General features: G+C 44.5%; 1 protein-coding gene across 7 annotated transcripts in view; it reads left to right on the top strand.

The window, feature by feature from the left end:
• Positions 1–19,800, top strand: part of LOC133589561 (pituitary adenylate cyclase-activating polypeptide type I receptor-like) — a 135,374-nt gene that overhangs the window by 63,597 nt on the left and 51,977 nt on the right. For all 7 annotated transcript variants that reach the window (XM_061942034.2, XM_061942019.2, XM_061942050.2 and 4 more), the window contains exons 5-8: positions 7,538–7,634; positions 18,052–18,162; positions 18,234–18,334; positions 18,415–18,512. In XM_061942034.2, the coding sequence (XP_061798018.1) occupies positions 7,538–7,634; positions 18,052–18,162; positions 18,234–18,334; positions 18,415–18,512 (407 nt within the window). The remainder of the gene's footprint in view (positions 1–7,537; positions 7,635–18,051; positions 18,163–18,233; positions 18,335–18,414; positions 18,513–19,800) is intronic.

Consider the following 19,800-nt stretch of genomic DNA (forward strand, 5'->3'; position numbering starts at 1 on the left):
TAGGGTTAGGTTTAGGGTTAGGGTTAGGATTAGGGTTGGGTTAGCGTTAGGGTTGGGGTTAGGATTAGGGTTAGGGTTAGGGTTAGGCATAAAGAAAAAGAGTTGGTTTGGGTTAGGGCTAGGATTTGGGTTAGGGTTAGGCTTAGAGAAAAAGAGTTGGTTTGGGTTAGGGCTAGGGTTAGGGTTAGGGTTGGGGTTAGGGTTAGGGTTGGGTTAGCGTTAGGGTTGGAGTTGGGGTTGGGGTTGGGGTTAGGATTAGGTTTAGGGTTAGGATTAGGGTTAGGCTTAGGGCTAAGCATAAAGACAAAGAGTTGGTTTGGGTTAGCGCTAGGGTTAGGGTTAGGGTTAGGGTTAGGGTTTGGGCTAGCCTTAGGGTTAGGGTTGGGTTAGGGTTAGGGTTAGGGTTGGGGTTAGGATTAGGGTTAGGGTTAGGGTTAGGGTTAGGGTTAGGCATAAAGTAAAATAGTTGGTTTGGGTTAAGGCTAGGATTAGGGTTAGGGTTAGGGTTAGGCATAAAGAAAAAGTGTTGGTTTGGGTTAGGACTAGGGTTAGGTTTAGGGTTAGGGTTAGGATTAGGGTTGGGTTAGCGTTAGGGTAAGGGTTAGGATTAGGGTTAGGGTTAGGGTTAGGCATAAAGAAAAAGAGTTGGTTTGGGTTAGGGCTAGGATTTGGGTTAGGGTTAGGCTTAGAGAAAAAGAGTTGGTTTGGGTTAGGGCTAGGGTTAGGGTTAGGGTTAGGGTTGGGGTTAGGGTTAGGGTTGGGTTAGCGTTAGGGTTGGAGTTGGGGTTGGGGTTGGGGTTAGGATTAGGTTTAGAGTTAGGATTAGGGTTAGGGTTAGGGCTAAGCATAAAGAAAAAGAGTTGGTTTGGGTTAGAGCTAGGGTTAGGGTTAGGGTTTGGGCTAGCCTTAGGGTTAGGGTTGGGTTAGGGTTAGGGTTAGGGTTGGGGTTAGGATTAGGGTTAGGGTTAGGCATAAAGTAAAATAGTTGGTTTGGGTTAAGGCTAGGATTAGGGTTAGGGTTAGGGTTAGGCATAAAGAAAAAGTGTTGGTTTGGGTTAGGGCTAGGGTTAGGTTTAGGGTTAGGGTTAGGATTAGGGTTGGGTTAGCGTTAGGGTTGGGGATAGGATTAGGGTTAGGGTTAGGGTTAGGCATAAGGAAAAAGAGTTGGTTTGGGTTAGGGCTAGGATTTGGGTTAGGGTTAGGCTTAGAGAAAAAGAGTTGGTTTGGGTTAGGCCTAGGGTTAGGGTTAGGGTTGGGGTTAGGGTTAGGGTTGGGTTAGTGTTAGGGTTGGAGTTGGGGTTGGGGTTGGGGTTAGGATTAGGTTTAGGGTTAGGATTAGGGTTAGGGTTAGGGCTAAGCATAAAGAAAAAGAGTTGGTTTGGGTTAGGGCTAGGGTTAGGGTTAGGGTTAGGGTTTGGGCTAGCCTTAGGGTTAGGGTTGGGTTAGGGTTAGGGTTAGGGTTAGGGTTGGGGTTAGGATTAGGGTTAGGGTTAGGGTTAGGCATAAAGTAAAATAGTTGGTTTGGGTTAAGGCTAGGATTAGGGTTAGGGTTAGGGTCAGGCATAAAGAAAAAGTGTTGGTTTGGGTTAGGGCTAGGGTTAGGTTTAGGGTTAGGGTTAGGATTAGGGTTGGGTTAGCGTTAGGGTTGGGGTTAGGATTAGGGTTAGGGTTAGGGTTAGGCATAAAGAAAAAGAGTTGGTTTGGGTTAGGGCTAGGATTTGGGTTAGGGTTAGGCTTAGAGAAAAAGAGTTGGTTTGGGTTAGGGCTAGGGTTAGGGTTAGGGTTGGGGTTAGGGTTAGGGTTGGGTTAGCGTTAGGGTTGGAGTTGGGGTTGGGGTTGGGGTTAGGATTAGGTTTAGGGTTAGGATGAGGGTTAGGGTTAGGGCTAAGCATAAAGAAAAAGAGTTGGTTTGGGTTAGAGCTAGGGTTAGGGTTAGGGTTAGGGTTAGGGTTTGGGCTAGCCTTAGGGTTAGGGTTGGGTTAGGGTTAGGGTTAGGGTTAGGGTTAGGGTTGGGGTTAGGATTAGGGTTAGAGTTAGGGTTAGGCATAAAGTAAAATAGTTGGTTTGGGTTAAGGCTAGGATTAGGGTTAGGGTTAGGGTTAGGCATAAAGAAAAAGTGTTGGTTTGGGTTAGGGCTAGGGTTAGGTTTAGGGTTAGGGTTAGGATTAGGGTTGGGTTAGCGTTAGGGTTGGGGTTAGGATTAGGGTTAGGGTTAGGGTTAGGCATAAAGAAAAAGAGTTGGTTTGGGTTAGGGCTAGGATTTGGGTTAGGGTTAGGCTTAGAGAAAAAGAGTTGGTTTGGGTTAGGGCTAGGGTTAGGGTTAGGGTTGGGGTTAGGGTTAGGGTTGGGTTAGCGTTAGGGTTGGAGTTGGGGTTGGGGTTGGGGTTAGGATTAGGTTTAGGGTTAGGATTAGGGTTAGGGTTAGGGCTAAGCATAAAGAAAAAGAGTTGGTTTGGGTTAGGGCTAGGGTTAGGGTTAGGGTTAGGGTTAGGGTTTGGGCTAGCCTTAGGGTTAGGGTTAGGGTTGGGTTAGGGTTAGGGTTAGGGTTGGGGTTAGGATTAGGGTTAGGGTTAGGGTTAGGCATAAAGTAAAATAGTTGGTTTGGGTTAAGGCTAGGATTAGGGTTAGGGTTAGGGTTAGGCATAAAGAAAAAGTGTTGGTTTGGGTTAGGGCTAGGGTTAGGTTTAGGGTTAGGGTTAGGATTAGGGTTGGGTTAGCATTAGGGTTGGGGTTAGGATTAGGGTTAGGGTTAGGCATAAAGAAAAAGAGTTGGTTTGGGTTAGGGCTAGGATTTGGGTTAGGGTTAGGCTTAGAGAAAAAGAGTTGGTTTGGGTTAGGGCTAGGGTTAGGGTTAGGGTTGGGGTTAGGGTTAGGGTTGGGTTAGCGTTAGGGTTGGAGTTGGGGTTGGGGTTGGGGTTGGGGTTAGGATTAGGTTTAGGGTTAGGATTAGGGTTAGGGTTAGGGCTAAGCATAAAGAAAAAGAGTTGGTTTGGGTTAGGGCTATGGTTAGGGTTAGGGTTAGGGTTAGGGTTAGGGTTTGGGCTAGCCTTAGGGTTAGGGTTGGGTTAGGGTTAGGGTTAGGGTTGGGGTTAGGGTTAGGGTTAGGGTTTGGGTTAGGCATAAAGTAAAATATTTGGTTTGGGTTAAGGCTAGGATTAGGGTTAGGGTTAGGGTTAGGCATAAAGAAAAAGTGTTGGTTTGGGTTAGGGCTAGGGTTAGGTTTAGGGTTAGGGTTAGGATTAGGGTTGGGTTAGCGTTAGGGTTGGGGTTAGGATTAGGGTTAGGGTTAGGGTTAGGCATAAAGAAAAAGAGTGGGTTTGGGTTAGGGCTAGGATTTGGGTTAGGGTTAGGCTTAGAGAAAAAGAGTTGGTTTGGGTTAGGGCTAGAGTTAGGGTTAGGGTTGGGGTTAGGGTTAGGGTTGGGTTAGCGTTAGGGTTGGAGTTGGGGTTGGGGTTGGGGTTAGGATTAGGTTTAGGGTTAGGATTAGGGTTAGGGTTAGGGCTAAGCATAAAGAAAAAGAGTTGGTTTGGGTTAGGGTTAGGGTTAGGGTTAGGGTTTGGGCTAGCCTTAGGGTTAGGGTTGGGTTAGGGTTAGGGTTAGGGTTGGGGTTAGGATTAGGGTTAGGGTTAGGGTTAGGCATAAAGTAAAATAGTTGGTTTGGGTTAAGGCTAGGATTATAAATAAATAAATAAATGATAAATGGGTTGTACTTGTATAGCGCTTTTCTACCTTCAAGGTACTCAAAGCGCTTTGACACTACTTCCGCATTTACCCATTCACACACACATTCACACACTGATGGAGGGAGCTGCCATGCAAGGCGCTAACCAGCACCCATCAGGAGCAAGGGTGAAGTGTCTTGCTCAGGACACAACGGACATGACGAGGTTGGTACTAGGTGGCGATTGAACCAGGGACCCTCGGGTTGCGCACGGCCACGCTCCCACTAGGGTTAGGGTTAGGGTTAGGCATAAAGAAAAAGTGTTGGTTTGGGTTAGGGCTAGGGTTAGGTTTAGGGTTAGGGTTAGGATTAGGGTTGGGTTAGCGTTAGGGTTGGGGTTAGGATTAGGGTTAGGGTTAGGGTTAGGCATAAAGAAAAAGAGTTGGTTTGGGTTAGGGCTAGGATTTGGGTTAGGGTTAGGCTTAGAGAAAAAGAGTTGGTTTGGGTTAGGGCTAGGGTTAGGGTTAGGGTTGGGGTTAGGGGTTAGGATTAGGGTTAGGGTTAGGGTTAGGCATAAAGAAAAAGAGTGGGTTTGGGTTAGGGCTAGGATTTGGGTTAGGGTTAGGTTTAGAGAAAAAGAGTTGGTTTGGGTTAGGGCTAGGGTTAGGGTTAGGGTTGGGGTTAGGGTTAGGGTTGGGTTAGCGTTAGGGTTGGAGTTGGGGTTGGGGTTGGGGTTAGGATTAGGTTTAGGGTTAGGATTAGGGTTAGGGTTAGGGCTAAGCATAAATAAAAAGAGTTGGTTTGGGTTAGGGTTAGGGTTAGGGTTAGGGTTTGGGCTAGCCTTAGGGTTAGGGTTGGGTTAGGGTTAGGGTTAGGGTTGGGGTTAGGATTAGGGTTAGGGTTAGGGTTAGGCATAAAGTAAAATAGTTGGTTTGGGTTAAGGCTAGGATTAGGGTTAGGGTTAGGGTTAGGCATAAAGAAAAAGTGTTGGTTTGGGTTAGGGCTAGGGTTAGGTTTAGGGTTAGGGTTAGGATTAGGGTTGGGTTAGCGTTAGGGTTGGGGTTAGGATTAGGGTTAGGGTTAGGGTTAGGCATAAAGAAAAAGAGTTGGTTTGGGTTAGGGCTAGGATTTGGGTTAGGGTTAGGCTTAGAGAAAAAGAGTTGGTTTGGGTTAGGGCTAGGGTTAGGGTTAGGGTTGGGGTTAGGGTTAGGGTTGGGTTAGCGTTAGGGTTGGAGTTGGGGTTGGGGTTGGGGTTAGGATTAGGTTTAGGGTTAGGATTAGGGTTAGGGTTAGGGCTAAGCATAAAGAAAAGAGTTGGTTTGGGTTAGGGCTAGGGTTAGGGTTAGGGTTAGGGTTTGGGCTAGCCTTAGGGTTAGGGTTGGGTTAGGGTTAGGGTTAGGGTTGGGGTTAGGATTAGGGTTAGGGTTAGGGTTAGGCATAAAGAAAAAGTGTTGGTTTGGGTTAGGGCTAGGGTTAGGTTTAGGGTTAGGGTTAGGATTAGGGTTGGGTTAGCATTAGGGTTGGGGTTAGGATTAGGGTTAGGGTTAGGGTTAGGCATAAAGAAAAAGAGTTGGTTTGGGTTAGGGCTAGGATTTGGGTTAGGGTTAGGCTTAGAGAAAAAGAGTTGGTTTGGGTTAGGGCTAGGGTTAGGGTTAGGGTTGGGGTTAGGGTTAGGGTTGGGTTAGCGTTAGGGTTGGAGTTGGGGTTGGGGTTGAGGTTGGGGTTAGGGTTAGGATTAGGTTTAGGGTTAGGGTTAGGGTTAGGGCTAAGCATAAAGAAAAAGAGTTGGTTTGGGTTAGGGCTAGGGTTAGGGTTAGGGTTAGGGTTAGGGTTAGGGTTTGGGCTAGCCTTAGGGTTAGGGTTGGGTTAGGGTTAGGGTTAGGGTTGGGGTTAGGGTTAGGGTTAGGCATAAAGTAAAATATTTGGTTTGGGTTAAGGCTAGGATTAGGGTTAGGGTTAGGGTTAGGCATAAAGAAAAAGTGTTGGTTTGGGTTAGGGCTAGGGTTAGGTTTAGGGTTAGGGTTAGGATTAGGGTTGGGTTAGCGTTAGGGTTGGGGTTAGGATTAGGGTTAGGGTTAGGGTTAGGCATAAAGAAAAAGAGTGGGTTTGGGTTAGGGCTAGGATTTGGGTTAGGGTTAGGCTTAGAGAAAAAGAGTTGGTTTGGGTTAGGGCTAGGGTTAGGGTTAGGGTTGGGGTTAGGGTTAGGGTTGGGTTAGCGTTAGGGTTGGAGTTGGGGTTGGGGTTGGGGTTAGGATTAGGTTTAGGGTTAGGATTAGGGTTAGGGTTAGGGCTAAGCATAAAGAAAAAGAGTTGGTTTGGGTTAGGGTTAGGGTTAGGGTTAGGGTTAGGGTTTGGGCTAGCCTTAGGGTTAGGGTTGGGTTAGGGTTAGGGTTGGGGTTAGGATTAGGGTTAGGGTTAGGCATAAAGTAAAATAGTTGGTTTGGGTTAAGGCTAGGATTAGGGTTAGGGTTAGAGATAGGCATAAAGAAAAAGTGTTGGTTTGGGTTAGGGCTAGGGTTAGGTTTAGGGTTAGGGTTAGGATTAGGGTTGGGTTAGCGTTAGGGTTGGGGTTAGGATTAGGGTTAGGGTTAGGGTTAGGGTTAGGGTTAGGCATAAAGAAAAAGAGTTGGTTTGGGTTAGGGCTAGGATTTGGGTTAGGGTTAGGCTTAGAGAAAAAGAGTTGGTTTGGGTTAGGGCTAGGGTTAGGGTTAGGGTTAGGCTTAGAGAAAAAGAGTTGGTTTGGGTTAGGGCTAGGGTTAGGGTTAGGGTTGGGGTTAGGGTTAGGGTTGGGTTAGCGTTAGGGTTGGAGTTGGGGTTGGGGTTGGGGTTAGGATTAGGATTAGGTTTAGGGTTAGGATTAGGGTTAGGGTTAGGGCTAAGCATAAAGAAAAAGAGTTGGTTTGGGTTAGGGCTAGGGTTAGGGTTAGGGTTAGGGTTAGGGTTAGGGTTAGGGTTTGGTTAGGGTTAGGGTTAGGTTTGGGGTTGGGGTTAGGATTAGGGTGAGGATTAGGGTTAGGTTTAGGGTTAGGGTTAGGCATAAAGAAAAGAGTTGGTTAGGGCTAGGGTTAGGGTTAGGGTTAGGGTTTGGTTAGGGTTGGGTTTGGGGTTGGGGTTAGGATTAGGGTGAGGATTAGGGTTAGGGTTAGGCATAAAGAAAAGAGTTGGTTAGGGCTAGGGTAAGGGTTAGGGTTAGGGTTAGGGTTTGGGTTGGGGTTAGGATTAGGGTGAGTATTAGGGTTAGGGTTAGGCATAAAGAAAAGAGTTGGTTAGGGCTAGGGTTAGGGTTAGGGTTGGGGTTACGATTAGGGTGAGGATTAGGGTTAGGGTTAGGGTTAGGCATGAAGAAAAAGAGTTTGGTTTGGGCTAGGGTTATGGTTAGGGTTAGAGTTAGGTTTGTGGGTAGGTTTTAGGTATGGAGAAAGGAATGGTTAGGGTTAGGGACGAGGGGTTAGGCTTAGGGTTAGGGTTAGGGTTAGGGTTAAGGTAAGCGCTTGTTCCCTCACCTGTATCCTGATTGACAATCAGGATACACACCTGTCCTTGGCTGTCAACCAGGAGGCTTCTTATGCCAGCGTTGTCCTCTGAAAGATGTTGTCCGTCATCTCTGCTTTCTGGGGTCACGCCAGCAGCCGCCATGCTTGTTTGTGACACAATGACAAATACTTGATTTTGTCATCAGACAACATCTTCATTGAGAACGTGAAAAAAACAATTACTAGTTTTCTCCTGAAGAGACACGGTCGACTGAAGGGATGCTAAAAATTCATAAACGTTTCCTTTGCACCTGAGAATATGTTGACACCTGCAGTCTGATTCATCTTGTCATCATACTTCATGTTGCTTCATTATGGCTAACAGCAGGTGTGCTTTCTTCAGGTCTCCTCGGAGTCGGAGCATTGCATCATCATGCGAGAACATGAGAAGTGCATGGAGAGGATGGCGATGCACAACCCCAGCGATGACTTGGACATGAGTGAGTGTGCATGAACACAGCAATGTTCCAACAATGGTTACGGTTATGTTGTTCAGATGATGACTGAAGTTCAGTACCGTATTTTCCGCACTATTAGCCGCACCTAAAAACCACAAATTTACTCAAAAGCTGACAGTGCGGCTTATAACCCGGTGCGCTTTATATATGGATTAATATTAAGATTCATTTTCATAAAGTTTTGGTCTCGCAACTACGGTAAACAGCCGCCATCTTTTTTCCCCGTAGAAGAGGAAGTGCTTCTTATTCTACGCAAGCAACCGCCAAGGTAAGCACCCGCCCCCATAGAACAGGAAGCGCTTCTTCTTCTACTGTAAGCAACCACCCGCCCGCGTAGAAGAAGGAGAAGTGCGCGGATATTACATTTCATTTCCTTTGTGTGTTTACATCTGTAAAGACCACAAAATGGCTCCTACTAAGCGACAGGTTTCCCGTTCATGAAAAGACGCAATCTCTCCATCCGCACACGGACTACTATTTCACAGCAACTGCCTAAAGACTTTCAAGAAAAGCTGGCTACTTTCCGTGCATATTGTAAAAACAAGATAGCTGAAAAAAAGAGAACATTATCAACATGGACGAGGTTCCACTGACTTTTGATATTCCTGTGAACCGCACTGTGGATACAACGGGAGCACGTACGGTGAATATTCGCACCACAGGGAATGAGAAGTCATCCTTCACTGTGGTTCTAGCTTGCCATGCTAATGGCCAGAAACTTCCACCCATGGTGATATTCAAAAGGAAGACCTTGCCAAAAGAGACCTTTCCAGCCGGCGTCATCATAAAAGCTAACTCGAAGGGATGGATGAAGAAAAGATGAGCGAGTGGTTAAGGGAAGTTTACGCGAAGAGGCCGGGTGGCTTTTTTCACGCAGCTCCGTCCATGTTGATATACGACTCCATGCGCGCCCACATCACGCTGGTTTTTAATATATTATTAAAGTTTGACTGACCTATCTGACTGTTTTTTTGACATTCCTTTAGCGCAGTTAGATGCGGCTTATAACACGGGGCGGCTTATAGGTGGACAAAGTTTTGAAATATGCCGTTCATTGAAGGCGCGGCTTATAACCCAGGGCGCCTTATGGTGCGGAAAATACGGTATATGAATTAATTTGCTGCAAAAAAATAGTTTGTCTGTGTTGGCACTTATAATAACAATATTGCTAATAATCAGGCCACCATGTGTATAAAGAGTATTGTTGGCGGGTTTTGGATGCTTATTTAAAGGGTTTGGTGGGCAAATAGAGAGACTACATTATGAGCAGACTTTTAATGTATTTATTTCTTTACGACTTAGAATGCAATAAAGTGTCTTATATAAATATTGTGAATGATAGACAGCACACCTCTCTCTAATTTGTGCGTATTTTACAGTATGACTGATCTGATACTATGGTCAGAGTGCAGAAGTAAAACACAGTTAAGCATATAACGTCAACTTGTTTTTACATTCTACCGGTACTTTTAAAACACTTCTGTTATAAAAGACTTGAATAAAATAAAAACACAAATGTTTCCACAGTAAAAAAAACACACTGCAAATATAGGGAAATACACTGTCAATCAATCAATCAATCAATCAATGTTTATTTATATAGCCCTAAATCACAAGTGTCTCAAAGGGCTGCACAAGCCACAACGACATCCTCGGTACAGAGCCCACATAAGGGCAAGGAAAAACTCACCCCAGTGGGACGTCGATGTGAATGACTATGAGAAACCTTGGAGAGGACCGCATATGTGGGTAACCCCCCCCCCCCCCCTCTAGGGGAGACCGAATGCAATGGATGTCGAGTGGGTCTGACATAATATTGTGAGAGTCCAGTCCATAGTGGATCTAACATAATAGTGTGAGAGTCCAGTCCATAGTGGATCTAACATAATAGTGTGAGAGTCCAGTCCATAGTGGATCTAACATAATAGTGTGAGAGTCCAGTCCATAGTGGATCTAACATAATAGTGTGAGAGTCCAGTCCATAGTGGATCTAACATAATAGTAAGAGTCCAGTCCATAGTGGATCTAACATAATAGTAAGAGTCCAGTCCATAGTGGATCTAACATAATAGTGTGAGAGTCCAGTCCATAGTGGATCTAACATAATAGTGTGAGAGTCCAGTCCATAGTGGATCTAACATAATAGTGAGAGTCCAGTCCATAGTGGATCTAACATAATTAGTGTGAAAGTCCAGTCCATAGTGGATCTAACATAATAGTGTGAGAGTCCAGTCCATAGTGGATCTAACATAATAGTAAGAGTCCAGTCCATAGTGGATCTAACATAATAGTAAGAGTCCAGTCCATAGTGGATCTAACATAATAGTAAGAGTCCAGTCCATAGTGGATCTAACATAATAGTGTGAGAGTCCAGTCCATAGTGGATCCAACATAATAGTGAGAGTCCAGTCCATAGTGGATCTAACATAATTAGTGTGAAAGTCCAGTCCATAGTGGATCTAACATAATAGTGTGAGAGTCCAGTCCATAGTGGATCTAACATAATAGTGAGAGTCCAGTCCATAGTGGATCTAACATAATAGTGTGAGAGTCCAGTCCATAGTGGATCTAACATAATAGTGAGAGTCCAGTCCATAGTGGATCTAACATAATTAGTGTGAAAGTCCAGTCCATAGTGGATCTAACATAATAGTGTGAGAGTCCAGTCCATAGTGGATCCAACATAATAGTGAGAGTCCAGTCCATAGTGGATCTAACATAATAGTAAGAGTCCAGTCCATAGTGGATCTAACATAATAGTAAGAGTCCAGTCCATAGTGGATCTAACATAATAGTGTGAGAGTCCAGTCCATAGTGGATCTAACATAATAGTGTGAGAGTCCAGTCCATAGTGGATCTAACATAATAGTGTGAGTCCAGTCCATAGTAGATCTAACATAATAGTGAGAGTCCAGTCCATAGTAGATCTAACATAATAGTGAGAGTCCAGTCCATAGTGGATCTAACATAATAGTGAGAGAGTCCAGTCCATAGTGGATCCAACATAATAGTGAGAGTCCAGTCCATAGTGGATCTAACATAATAGTGTGAGAGTCCAGTCCATAGTGGATCTAACATAATAGTGAGAGTCCAGTCCATAGTGGATCTAACATAATAGTGTGAGAGTCCAGTCCATAGTGGATCTAACATAATAGTAAGAGTCCAGTCCATAGTGGATCTAACATAATAGTGAGAGTCCAGTCCATAGTGGATCTAACATAATAGTGTGAGAGTCCAGTCCATAGTGGATCTAACATAATAGTGAGAGTCCAGTCCATAGTGGATCTAACATAATAGTAAGGGTCCAGTCCATAGTGGATCTAACATAATAGTGTGAGAGTCCAGTCCATAGTGGATCTAACATAATAGCAAGACTCCAGTCCATAGTGGATCTAACATAATAGTATGAGAGTCCAGTCCATAGTGGATCTAACATAATAGTGAGAGTCCAGTCCATAGTGGATCTAACATAATAGTGTGAGAGTCCAGTCCATAGTGGATCTAACATAATAGTGAGAGTCCAGTCCATAGTGGAGCTAACATAATAGTGAGAGTCCAGTCCATAGTGGATCTAACATAATAGTGTGAGAGTCCAGTCCATAGTGGATCTAACATAATAGTAAGAGTCCAGTCCATAGTGGATCTAACATAATAGTGAGAGTCCAGTCCATAGTGGATCTAACATAATAGTGAGAGTCCAGTTCATAGTGGATCTAACATAATAGTGTGAGAGTCCAGTCCATAGTGGATCCAACATAATAGTAAGAGTCCAGTCCATAGTGGGGCCAGCAGGACACCATCCCGAGCGGAGACGGGTCAGCAGCGCAGAGATGTTCCCAGCCGATGCACAGGCGAGCGGTCCACCCCGGGTCCCGACTCTGGACAGCCAGCACTTCATCCATGGCCATCGGACCTGTGCCCCCCCCCCCCCCTCCACAAGGAAGAGGGGAGTAGAGGAGAAAAGAAAAGAAACGGCAGATCACGAACGTGTACAACTATTTTCGCATAACTAGTGGTGCGATTAGCCTGCCGTACGTGTTTACTAGGCCTGTTGCGAGTTAGCTCCCTAAGATTAGCTTCAATGTCAGGTGCTCTGGCCCCGGGAATACACTTAATTGTGGCTGGTTTGCTAAGCTTTATGTTCCGGGTGATGGAGTCCCCTATGACTAAGGTGTGGTGCCGGTAGACTGGGGTGTAGGACTAGCTAAAGAGCTAAATCTATTATGCGTCTCAACCGGTACACCGTAGCTTGTAGGCCGCTTAGGACTACTACAGGCTGGGCTAGTTAGCTCGCTACAGCTAACGCTAGCAGATGTGTCCGCAACATCTAAAGTTACGAGGTTACTCTGCTCTAACTGGCGGACACGGCCCTCTAGCAGAGCCAGCCTCTCCGTGAGTAAGGTGCAAGACGCGCAGGAAGCCATACTCACGGTGTTTTCTGTCACCGAGTGAAGTTCCTGCTGTCTTCCGAGAAGTTGTGGTCACGGTGTGCGGGGGGGCCGCTTCCTTCCGACCGACGACCGGCGCCGCCTTTCTCCGCGCTAGCTTTGTTAGCTTAGCAGCTAGCTGCTAGCTAGCTGCGGGAGGGGTGGTGAGACAGAGATCGGGTGATTTGCAAGTTAAATAGTACTACTAAATATGTTTAGGAAGTAATAAAGAAAGCTGCAGAACAATTAGAAGCACACAAATAGAACGATACTTAGCTTTTTCGAAACAGCGAGCAGTCACGCACGGTGAACCGGAACCGGAAGGGTTAGGGTTAGGGTTAGAGGGTGACTGCAAATAAAACCAAGCCTTAAAATAACAGCACCCGTTAATCATCTAAATTATTGCACAAACCCATCCATCCATCCATCCATCCATCTTCTTCCGCTTATCCGAGGTCGGGTCGCGGGGGCAGCAGCCTAAGCAGGGAAGCCCAGACTTCCCTCTCCCCAGCCACTTCGTCCAGCTCTTCCCGGGGGATCCCGAGGCGTTCCCAGGCCAGCCGGGAGACATAGTCTTCCCAGCGTGTCCTGGGTCTTCCCCGTGGCCTCCTACCGGTCGGACGTGCCCGAAACACCTTCCTAGGGAGGCGTTTGGGTGGCATCCTGACCAGATGCCTGAACCACCTCATCTGGCTCCTCTCCATGTGGAGGAGCAGCGGCTTTACTTTGAGCTCCCCCCGGATGACAGAGCTTCTCACCCTATCTCTAAGGGAGAGCCCCGCCACCCGGCGGAGGAAACTCATTTCGGCCGCTTGTACCCGTGATCTTGTCCTTTCGGTCATGACCCAAAGCTCATGACCATAGGTGAGGATGGGAACGTAGATCGACCGGTAAATCGAGAGCTTTGCCTTCTGGCTCAGCTCCTTCTTCACCACAACGGATCGATACAGCGTCCGCATTACTGAAGACGCCGCACCGATCCGCCTGTCGATCTCACGATCCACTCTTCCCTCACTCGTGAACAAGACTCCGAGGTACTTGAACTCCTCCACTTGGGGCAAGATCTCCTTCCCAACCCGGAGATGGCACTCCACCCTTTTCCGGGCGAGAACCATGGACTCGGATTTGGAGGTGCTGATTCCCATCCCAGTCGCTTCACACTCAGCTGCGAACCGATCCAGTGAGAGCTGAAGATCTTGGCCAGATGAAGCCATCAGGACCACATCATCTGCAAAAAGCAGAGACCTAATCCTGCAGCCACCAAACCAGATCCCCTCAAAGTTATGAACAGAATGGGTGACAAAGGGCAGCCTTGGCGGAGTCCAACCCTCACTGGAAACGTGTCCGACTTACTGCCGGCAATGCGGACCAAGCTCTGACACTGATTATACAGGGAGCGAACCGCCACAATAAGACAGTCCGTTACCCTATACTCTCTGAGCACTCCCCACAGGACACGGTCGAATGCCTTCTCCAAGTCCACAAAGCACATGTAGACTGGTTGAGCAAACTCCCATGCACCCTCAAGGACCCTGCCGAGAGTATAGAGCTGGTCCACAGTTCCACGACCAGGACGAAAACCACACTGTTCCTCCTGAATCCGAGGTTCGACTATCCGGCGTAGCCTCCTCTCCAGTACACCTGAATAGACCTTACCGGGAAGGCTGAGGAGTGTGATCCCACATTTTAGTTGGAACACACCCTCCGGTTCCCCCTTCTTAAAGAGTACACAGTAAATCAATCCTACAAAAAAAAAAACATCATTTATTCGGAAGATAATCAGCGAAAAAACATGGTGAATACAAAATGTAAAATGACAAATACCTTAGCAAGTGTCAATTGTTAAGTGACCTCTCCCCGAGTCCACCACAACATCCTTTACTCAAATGTGACACAATGTGGCCCATTTCTGGCTCCTCGCCTACATGCAGCAAGCCTCCATACGCGGTTCGCGGGAACGAGCCATCCATTACTGGACACTACCTGCAGGATATGTGCGTGCCGGCCGCTGTCCTACCACATTCGTAGTAGTAGTGGCGTGGACTATCAGATTCTCAGGGTGGCACGTGTCGCCCCAGACCACCCCCTAGACACGGCACTGGTGTCCTGTACATGATGTACACAGCCAATCAACAGGATATTTGTGTCGACCTTTGGTTAGGGTTAGGGTTAGGGTTAGGGTTAGGGTTAGGGTTAGGGTTAGGGTTAGGGTTAGGGTTAATTTTTTTTAAATGTGCACTTCCCCTTTGAAATATAACGTTCATTTTTTAAACTCTGCGTTTTGTTCCTTCTCAGCGATAACAATTATTATATATTCTAAACCAAAATATCAACTATTGCAGACTGTAAAGCATTCAAAATATATATATTTCACAACAAGCACATTCCCTTACATTTATTTGTGTATTTTAGTGCATGCCTAATGCCGTTTAGTTAAAAGCAGAAATTCAAAAGGTTGATTAATATCATAATAGGTTTATGTATAGAAAATAATAATGAAATATAATAAATAACGAAGCCAAAATGAATTAAATTATTACAATATGCTGTGTTGATCCAAGATTGATTGATTGAAACTTTTATTAGTAGATTGCACAGTACAGTACATATTCCGTATAATTGACCACTAAATGGTAACACCCCAATAAGTTTTTACACTTGTTTAAGTCGGGGTCCACGTTAATCAATTCATGGTAAAATGGTAGATATGTTTGTATATTGTGGCTGTTTATGTCGTGTATGCCAACTAAACGTTACATTTGTCATGTCTTTTGATCATGTTTTTGTTTGGCTATATTCTGTTTGGTTTTTGGACTCTTTTTATTTCCTGTTTTCACTCCCTTGCTTTGTCACCATGACGACCATTAGTTTCACATGTTTCACATTTGGACTCACGCACCTGTCACTAATCGTGTCACTGTTATTTAAGCTTGTAGTTGCCAGGCAGTCGGCCTGGCGACATTACCTGATGATACCTCTACTACCCTTGTCACTCATGCTAGTATTCCATGCCATTGTTCCATGCTCATTTCCATGCTTTTCCCAAGTAAGTTTTTGTTTGTTCATGTCACGTTTAGCAGTTCTTTTGTTTCATGTCCATAGTCTACGTTAAGTGTAAATTTTTGTTCTTCAGCCAGTTTTGTGTCTCCGCATTGTGCGCACCTTTTTTAAATTCTTTTTATAGTGATAAATTAAACATCTTGAACGCACCATAAAAATCCCCTCAACTCCCCCCAAAATGGATTAACTCGCTGGAATAAAAAAGACAATATAACATACATCCATAAACGTGGACGCATGTGAAAAAGTGCAATATATTTATCTGTACAGTAACCTATTTATTTATTTATACAAACGTATATGCACCTTATTGCTGTTTTATCCTGCACTACCATGAGCTAATGAAATTAAATTTTGTTCTTATCTGTACTGTAAAGTTCAAATTTGAATGACAATAATAAGGAAGTCTAAGTCTATGTACTTACCTTCACGCCATGTCCAGTCAAGTTGTTTTGCATCTCGGGAAAACACTCCACGCAGTAATATGCGTCGCCAAAGTCCATGCCTTGACAACATTAGTATTAGTATTAGTATTTATATTAGTATTAACATTAGTATTAGTATTTGTATTATTATTAGGATTAACATTAACATTAGGATTAACATTAACATTAGAATTCATATTAATAATGGTACTTGTATTAGTGTTAGTATTTGTGTTAGTATTAGTGTTAGTGTTAGTGTTAGTGTTAGTGTTAGTGTTAGTGTTAGTGTTAGTGTTAGTATTCATATCCATGCTAGTATGATATGTTGCATTGAGTGAGTGTTTTATCCAAGCAGTTGTTGATCTGCAGCTTCGGTGCGACTCATTTGACTCAGGTTTGCCCTTTACGAGTAATTGGCTTCCTGTCCGGCTCAGCAGACACCAGCAACACGCATTAGACGACCACATTGACTGGGAAAAGGTCTCCAAACTCTCCCCTTGTACAGGTCACGCGATGTTTACACCATGTTGTCAGGACACAAGAAAGTCAGCACACACACATTACACCACTTAAGCGTGAGTGATAGCCAACATCTGCACACTCAAGACGTGGAGGAAGGAGGAAAAGACTCCAAATGATGTATTGTTGTGTTTATAGTTAGGAATGTGACATGAAAAATATACCATTTTGATCATATCTATTTATTTGCAAACTTTGGAAGTAAATCAGATATCTATGAAAATATCTTCAATATAGAGGCAACTTGTTTTTCCACTCTACTCTAAATATTTTTAAACATTATACTTTTTAAATGTATGTAATAGGTGTCCTTCATTAAAAAATATTGCTCTCTAAAACAGCATTATTGTCAATATACATAATTAAGTATTGTTGCGTCGGACCAGCTCTTCCTCCCAGGGAATTTAAGTTACCGGTCAATCCCAAGTTCTTTCGATGACATATATGATGAGTAAGAAGGACCATCAAGACAGAATTGGAATATTTTCAAGTTTTACTGAAATTTCAGGAGATCAACTTAATCTAATTGATCTGGCATTCCAACGGAAAAGGCAACTCCTTTGCACACAAAGAAAACCCCCCCTCTCCCCCTCGCAACACTGATAAGGAAGATTGGGTTTTGTATTTCACATTCCAAGGGTGAAGACAGGCATCTGAAATGTCTAAAGAAACTGGTAGAAGGAACAAAAGAAAAGTACTAGGTACTCTAAACATGGCTGTATAAAAAGAAAGAACATCCTCCACAGTATCAAATAGTTATAGTAACTTATTACTTACATGTACAAAGTATCTAAGGCAGAAGCATATTGAGTAGAGTTGAGTTGAGTTTGAGTTTATTTCGAACATGCAAGCATACAACATGATACATCACAATCTCCAGTTTCTCTTTTCAAGATGTTCGAAAAGGAGTAGGAAGAAGCAGAGTTTATTTAATCCTACCCCTTTTCTTTTACATAACAGTTGCTAAAACTTTTGTTCACTTCCTGTTCTCAATTTATTCACAATATACTCCATAAGTAATCACAATAAAAATAAGTAAATAAATAATAATTGGTGAAGTAAGTTACATTTCATATGTTGAGATAAGTAAGATTATTTTGTTAGTGAAAGAATGAAAGAATGGATGAGTTAAATAAATTCATAATGTTTATCATGGTTCTTCTTCTTTGTACTTTGTAAACACTTTAAGTTTGAAGAGTTTCTTGAAGTGGATCATATTAGTACATTGTTTGATTGCTTTGCTTAATCCATTCCATAATTTAATTCCACATACTGATATACTGAATATATTAGAATGTATCCAGTAACAAATGTTAAAGTTAAAGTACCACTGATAGTCTCACACACACTAGGTGTGGTGAAATTACCCTCTGCATTTGACCCATCACCCTTGTTCCACCCCTTGGGAGGTGAAGGGAGCAGTGAGCAGCAGCGGTGGCCGCACTCGGGAATCATTTTGGTGATTTAGCCCCCAATTTCAACCCTTGATGCTAAGCAGGGAGGCAATGGGTCCTGTTTTTATAGTCGGCTCCAGCACCCCCCGTAATCCCAAAAGGGACAAGCGGTAGAAACTGGATGGATAGATGGAATGGTATGGTATGACTCAGCCGGGGTTTGAACTCACAGCCTTCCGGTCTCAGGGCTGACACTCTAACCATAAGGCCACTGAACCATTAAACTTATTACATCATGAGTTTAACTTAATGAGTTATTGACACCACTAGGTGCCAACAAAAAAATCTGATTACCACTCTTCTTCAACTTAAAGACAGCAAAAGTCCATTTCAGACAGTTAATAATTGATATGTTAGTGTTTTTCATACCTTCTCTTGTTCACTGTTGTACTCATTTTACTTGATCAAACCAACATAAATCAACATAACTTTGTTGATTCAAAGATGAAAAACAAGGAATTGCATCACGGCCGTCCTTTGTTAAGCAGCATTCTCGCATGTTTTATTTGCCCAGTGTGTCCGTGGCTGTGGGACAACCTGACCTGCTGGCAGGCGGCCAGCGTGGGTGAGGTGGTGGTGGTCAACTGTCCAGAGTTCTTCCACGAACTCATGGGCCCGGAGGACGGTGAGCAGAAGACAAACTGGTCACCTGCAGGTAAAATAATAATCATTCTCATTGTTATGTCCTCCTTCCAGAGATGGGGACGGTAAGTCGCAACTGTACTGAGGACGGATGGTCAGAACCTTTCCCTCACTACCTGGACGTCTGTCTCTTTTACGACAACGCCACTAAACCGGTAAGTCCAACACGTTCTGAAACGTCCAGGTGCGGACAAACAAAAGTGCTGATGGTGCACAATGTGTGTCCACTGGATAGGACATGTACTACGCATCAGTCAAGGCTCTGTACACTGTCGGCTACAGCACCTCTCTGGTGTCTCTCACCACCGCCATGGTTATTCTCTGCAGGTTCAGGTGAGTTCACCTGCTCGCACGATAGTACATGTCTGGAAAGGAGTAGGTCAAACTCCTGAAAACAATAGCAGTCACGTTGATTCTCATTAAGATACACTTTATTGCCAAAAGTCAATCAATCAAAGTTTATTTATATAGCCCTAAATCACAAGTGTCTCAAAGGGCTGCACAAGCCACAACGACATCCTCGGTTCAGAGCCCACATAAGGGCAAGGAAAAACTCACAACCCCAATGGGACGTCGATGTGAATGACTATGAGAAACCTGGGAGAGGACCGCATATGTGGGTAACATCCCCCCCTCTAGGGGAGACCGGATGCAATGGACGTCAAGTGGGTCTGACATAATATTGTGAGAGTCCAGTCCATAGTGGATCTAACATAATAGTGTGAGAGTCCAGTCCATAGTGGATCTAACATAATAGTGTGAGAGTCCAGTCCATAGTGGATCTAACATAATAGTGTGAGAGTCCAGTCCATAGTGGATCTAACATAATAGTGTGAGAGTCCAGTCCATAGTGGATCTAACATAATAGTGTGAGAGTCCAGTCCATAGTGGATCTAACATAATAGTGAGAGTCCAGTCCATAGTGGATCTAACATAATAGTGTGAGAGTCCAGTCCATAGTGGATCTAACATAATAGTGTGAGAGTCCAGTCCATAGTGGATCTAACATAATATTGTGAGAGTCCAGTCCATAGTGGATCTAACATAATAGTGTGAGAGTCCAGTCCATAGTGGATCTAACATAATAGTGAGAGTCCAGTCCATAGTGGATCTAACATAATAGTGAGAGTCCAGTCCATAGTGGATCTAACATAATAGTGAGAGTCCAGTCCATAGTGGATCTAACATAATAGTGTGAGAGTCCAGTCCATAGTGGATCTAACATAATAGTGAGAGTCCAGTCCATAGTGGATCTAACATAATAGTGAGAGTCCAGTCCATAGTGGATCTAACATAATAGTGAGAGTCCAGTCCATAGTGGGGCCAGCAGGAGACCATCTCGAGCGGAGACGGGTCAGCAGCGCAGAGATGTCCCCAACCGATGCACAGGCGAGCGGTCCACCCCGGATCCCGACTCTGGACAGCCAGCACTTCATCCATGGCCACCGGACCTGATGAAGTATTTGGCCACCTGCCTTTACTCACATATGAACTTGAAGTGCCATCCCATGGAATTGTCCAACATGTTTTGGTATCCTGGAGCATTCAAAGTTCCTTTCACTGGAACTAAGGGGCCAAGCCCAACTCCTGAAAAACAACCCCACACCATAATTCCCCCTCC

Source organism: Nerophis lumbriciformis, linkage group LG03, assembly GCF_033978685.3.
Source record: "Nerophis lumbriciformis linkage group LG03, RoL_Nlum_v2.1, whole genome shotgun sequence".
Lineage (NCBI taxonomy): Eukaryota > Metazoa > Chordata > Actinopteri > Syngnathiformes > Syngnathidae > Nerophis > Nerophis lumbriciformis.